We start from the raw sequence: 6,000 nt of genomic DNA on the forward strand, positions 1-6,000 counted from the left end.
TACTCTGCGGAAAGTGGGCGGTCCCGAGAGGGGACGCACCCGGAAGCCTATTCAATGGCATGTAGTCTTCTATTTCTTGGTTGGCGAAGTGGGCGTGAGAGTGACAAGTGAGTGAGTGACAAGATGTTGACAAAGGCGCATTCTAGTGTAGGCTATATGCTGCTGCGTTGCTACAAGGCTGTCAAGTTCTGACTCTCTAGTAGACTGGTTAACCTACGTGCCTTTGGAATTGGCAACCCGGGTTCGCCTCCCTGCCGAGGCTATAATAGTTTTGTTTTCCGACGACTTGCGCGACGGCCAGTTTACATCTGATGCTCTCCGGAGTCAGATGTAAGCTGCCGACAAGCATAAAAATGAAGTGTGTCACCCGGCGGTGAGAAGGAGAAGGATATTTTTGATTTATTGATTTAAATATTTATTAACAGTTTGCAGAATTACAATACATTTCAAGCACAAACTCAATACAAATACTGTTAACTGTGAGTGAACGACCCAATTAAGCATTACACTAGTTTACAACAGGGTCCACATGGTTCAAAACATTTAGAGACGTACAAATAGACACTTCTATATAGTTAAAGAACAGAACAGGAATTCATCATAAAACAGTGTTCCCTGACCGGGGATCGAACCCGGGCCGCCGCGGTGAGAGCACAGAATCCTAACCACTACACCACGGAGAATGAGGTTATTGATGATGAGAAGGGCTGTGGAGGGTGAAGTGAACGCGCTATTTTATAAATATAAAGTTATTTTCAATGTCATCATGGATCAGGGTTACAGTAAATGACAATGTAATTCAGCCAGGGGTGCCATGGATGAAAAGATTACAGGGGTGATCTGAAGCAAACATGAGAACCACTGCTTTACATTTCTTCAGACGATTTTTCAATGTTTTGTTAACAATTTGGAGTGGACAGAATGTTACTTCGAGGTGCCCACTGCCCAGGGGGCGTTTGACTCCGTGAAAGAAGAAAACTACAAGTGAATACCCGCCCAGTGGATGGGCTGCGGCTGCATCTGTTCCATTGGCTAGTGCCTATCTCACTGCCGGGTGACACGCGCTTGTCGGCAGCTGTCTCTGCCGCAGAGGAGAGCGTCAGCTGTCGGCTGGCCGTTGAGCGGACGTCGTCGGCGGACGTGGAGCTTTTTCTCCATCCACCAGCTGTCTAAAAACCGCCGAGACGTCTGCGCCTACGATTTCTTTAGGCTCATGTCTGGCTGCAGCCAGAGTGTGTGTGTGTGTGTGTTAGAGAAGTCCTAGCACATCAGACCTATCCTCCATGATAACGCTATCATAATACAACTGTTATGAATTAATATTAACTTATTATAATAAGTTAGTTATAATATTAACTCATTAATATGTCGGTGTGGTTTTCAACCCTTTTTTCATGTTTTTATTTATTCAGCACCTGAGCCTTGTGAGTGCAGAACTGAACATATCAAAACTTCCTTTAGGAATCACAACTGTATCACGGACCACTTAACAACAGACCTGTGATCAGTTACCACCTGCCCATACTGTACGATTGTGCTTCCCAAAACATCAACTGTTCCCAAAGGAAGTTTTCCTTGTGTAAAAGTTAAGATATTTGACGGATATTTGATAGAAAACACGTTTTCTGCAAGAACTTTCAAACGGATATGAAACTAGAGCACAATATCTGACTCCAGATGTGTGTGTGTGTGTGTGTGTGTGTGTGTGTGTGTGTGTGTGTGTGTGTGTGTGTGTGTGTGTGTGTGTGTGTGTGTGTGTGTGTGTGTGTGTGTGTGTGCAATATTATGTAATTATTGGTTTTAATTACTCCAGGTGACATGTTATATTAATTATTGGTTTTAATTACTCCAGGTGCAATCCACCAAACGAGGCGATACCAGCGAGCTGAAGGCCATCTTCCAGAAGGTAGGAACAACATGTTAACACTTACACAGCGCTAGTATTTCCCAGTTGAGCTCTTATTTTGAAAAGCCACATTTTCCAGACTATGGGAAGTGAACATAACCTAGTAAGCAGACCAGGTCCCGGTCGCACAGGCCTTGTTTACCAAACGGATCTATAAACGCTGTTTTGACCAAAAATGCCACCTGGGACGAGGAATAGGAGATACAGGCCATTGAAATAAACCTAGAAGCTTTGTCATTGGTCGAGAAGAAACCTGTCAAATGACAATCAGGAAGTAGACAGGCAAATCGACCAATGACAAAGCTTCTAGGGAAATCTTTGATGATGTCACAGAGACTAAATAGTTTTTGGGAGCGTTTTACTCATTGCTGGCTGTCTGAATACCAAATAAAATAAAAATAAAAAGGTTATTAGGTCCCCTAGGGTAGGTACCCTCACATGTTCTCCCCGTGTCCCCTAGGGTAGGTACCCAAACATGTTCTCCCCGTGTCCCCTAGGGTAGGTACCCTCACATGTTCTCCCCGTGTCCCCTAGGGTAGGTACCCTCACATGTTCTCCCCGTGTCCCCTAGGGTAGGTACCCTCACATGTTCTCCCCGTGTCCCCTAGGGTAGGTACCCTCACATGTTCTCCCCGTGTCCCCTAGGGTAGGTACCCTCACAAAAACATGCAGTAATCCTGGTCACTAAACTGCCTCCCCCTGGCCAGCCGGGGCGCCTGATGGAGGGGAAAGGAACTGGTTGGAATAACGTGTCATTACAGTTTTGACAGATTATTGCTTTTAGCGGCTTTAAGTTAAATGTACTTAGTTACTTGTTTACACCAATGTGAGCATGACATGGCATGAGGCGGTAGGTAGGGGTGACTTTGGTGTGTGCGTGCGTGTGCACGTTCGCGCGCGTGTGCGTGTGTGTGTGTGTGTGTGTGTCTGTGCGCGCGTGCGGCCATAGTGTGACCTCCCTGTGGCGGTTAGCAGTTTCTGGAATGCGTGCAACACTGAATAGCTCATACCTACACGTGTGTGTGTGTGTGTGTGTCATGTGATGTTTAGTGTGTGTGTGTGCGTGCAGCGTGTGTTTGCGTGTGTGTGTTTGCACCTCTAATCAGCGCGACGTGTTCAGACCTGTCGTTGTGGTTATTGCATAATAATCACCTGATTAAAATTTGCATAATCGCCACAATAATAGTTTCCATTCATCTGTGATCTGTCCACAACAGATCTACAAGCTCACAACATACAACAGTAGCAGGGGGGGGGGGGTCTTGTTTCTAAAGTGTAGTTGTTAATTTGGTCTTGTTTCTAAAGTGTAGTTGTTTATTTGGTCTTGTTTCTAAAGTGTAGTTGTTTATTTGGTCTTGTTTCTAAAGTGTAGTTGTTTATTTGGTCTTGTTTCTAAAGTGTAGTTGTTTATTTGGTCTTGTTTCTAAAGTATAGTTGTTTATTTGGTCTTGTTTCTAAAGTGTAGTTGTTTATTTGGTCTTGTTTCTAAAGTGTAGTTGTTTATTTGGTCTTGTTTCTAAAGTGTAGTTGTTTATTTGGTCTTGTTTCTAAAGTGTAGTTGTTTATTTGGTCTTGTTTCTAAAGTGTAGTTGTTTATTTGGTCTTGTTTCTAAAGTGTTACATCCCCATAGGGATGTAACATTATAATACATTGAGACACAAACGCTGGATATCGTTGGGGCTAGCACCCCTCAATAATAGTACGTTAATAATAATAATAATAATTATTATAATGCTAATGATAACTGTGTCTTCCAGAATGCCAGTGTGTGTGATAAGGACGGAGAGCGTCTCATAATAATGATAAACGTGTCTCTTCCAGAATGCCAGCGTGTGTGATAAGGATGGAGAGCGTCTCATGACGCCGGCGGACTTCGTGCAGAAGTATCTGGGTTTACACACACAGCTGCACCACAACCCGCGCACGGTGGGCCTGATCGCTGGGGTGGCGGATACCACCAAGGATGGGTACGCACGCACACACACACACACACACACACACACACTGCACCACACACACACACACACACACACACACACACTACACCACGCACACACACACACACACACACACACACACACACACACACACACACACACACACACACTGCACCATGCACACACACACACACACACACACACACACACACACTACACCACGCACACACACACACACACACACACACACTGCACCACACACACACACACACACACTGCACCATGCACACACACACACACACACACACACACACACACACACACACATTATTTTATTTGGTCCACACTTTAAAAGGAAAATGCATAAGGACACAAACAGTATGGGTGCAGTTATGTTACAATCACAAGCCTATGACACGTGTTTGGAATCATGATACAGCGTGCAAGAATGTCACTCAGCAGCGTCTCTGATAGCCATATTCGTTCACACGACGGTGCTCAGGACTAGGCTTAGTCTCATATGGTGGTATAGACAGTACAACACCTCGCAAGTCCTTCCATGGACACACACACACACACTGATACCACCAAGGATGGGTACACACACACACACTGTACCACACACGCACGCACATCCATCACAACCCCAAAACCGTGCAGCAGCTGACAAACAATAGTTGACGCACACACTTGTAAAACTCTACAACAAGGATACAGATCACGGGAACAGGAAGCAGACGCTGAACAGAATGATCAGCTTATTGGGTATTCCTGCAATCTGCAGGCCTCTCACCACTGATTTATGGACACGCAGGCACGCGCGCACACACACGCACACGCACACGCACACCCATACACACACACACACACACACACACACACACACAGAGCTTATCGTGGTTAATTGAGTAGATATCCAGGTGCTGTCTGAGTAACTACTGATCATTACAGACACTTATACCAGATAAGATAAAGCGCTGATGGTGTGTGTGTGTGTGTGTGTGTGTGTGTGTGTGTGTGTGTGTGTGTGTGTGTGTGTGTGTGTGTGTGTGTGTGTGTGTGTGTGTGTGTGTGTGTGTGTGTGTGTGTGTGTGTGTGTGTGTGTGTGTGTGTGTGTGTGTGTGTGTGTGTGTGTGTGTGTGTGTGTGCGCGTGTGCGTGTGCGTGCGTGCGTGTGCACACAATCATATCTCAACAGACACAGTGACCTTAATCCTGTAAATTATTAATGTTAATGTTCGCCTGAATGATTGATTCAGAGAAAACATTTACAGGTTAATGTCACCGTTATTTAGCCCATTGATGCCTGAGGCCGAATCTGGGAACGCCTTCTAGGGCCTTCAGAATTTGAAGGTTTCTGAAAACCTTCAAATTCTGATGATTTATTTTTAAATTGTTATGTTGCTACATGTATAGCAATAGCTGAGACACAGCGCCGGCATCAAGGGTAGAACAACGTATACGTTGCACCAGGCGTCAATGGGTTAGAGGACCTTTGTCGGGTCATTAATTAACCCAATTTAGGACTGAGACCACATTCTACAAATGTCTTCTAAATCATGACAGTTTTCTGAAAAACCTCATGTTTCTATGTCCGTGGTTCTCACAGGGTTAAAACCTCATGTTTCTATATCAGTGGTTCTCACAGGGTTAAACCTCATGTTTCTATATCAGTGGTTCTCACAAGGTTTTATTTACCCATTCTGGGCAGGAACCCCTGTTGTTGTTTTAAACATTATGTTATACTTTAGCTGTTGAAAAATAGGGTCTAAGCTGTTGTATTTTAACATCAGTTATTATAGGAATGGAACACAAAGGGCAGGTCTACGCTGCTGTATTTTAACATCAGTTATTATAGGAATGGAACACAAAGGGCAGGTCTACGCTGCTGTATTTTAACATCAGTTATTATAGGAATGGAACACAAAGGGCAGGTCTACGCTGCTGTATTTTAACATCCGTTATTATAGGAATGGAACATAAAGGGCAGGTCTACGCTGCTGTCTTTTAACATCAGTTATTATAGGAATGGAACACAAAGGGCAGGTCTACGCTGCTATATTTTAACATCAGTTATTATAGGAATGGAACACAAAGGGCAGGTCTACGCTGCTGTATTTTAACATCAGTTATTATAGGAATGGAACACAAAGGGCA

General features: G+C 44.3%; 1 protein-coding gene across 1 annotated transcript in view; it reads left to right on the forward strand.

The window, feature by feature from the left end:
• LOC308326404 (electrogenic aspartate/glutamate antiporter SLC25A12, mitochondrial-like) overlaps positions 1–6,000 on the forward strand; it is a 31,539-nt gene that overhangs the window by 657 nt on the left and 24,882 nt on the right. Inside the window, 2 exon segments of the mRNA XM_080779282.1 lie at positions 1,853–1,906; positions 3,729–3,874. Coding sequence (XP_080635408.1) covers positions 1,853–1,906; positions 3,729–3,874 — 200 coding nt within the window.

This window comes from Protomyctophum bolini, assembly GCF_963924005.1.
Source record: "Protomyctophum bolini genome assembly, chromosome: 12".
Classification (NCBI taxonomy): Eukaryota; Metazoa; Chordata; class Actinopteri; order Myctophiformes; family Myctophidae; genus Protomyctophum; species Protomyctophum bolini.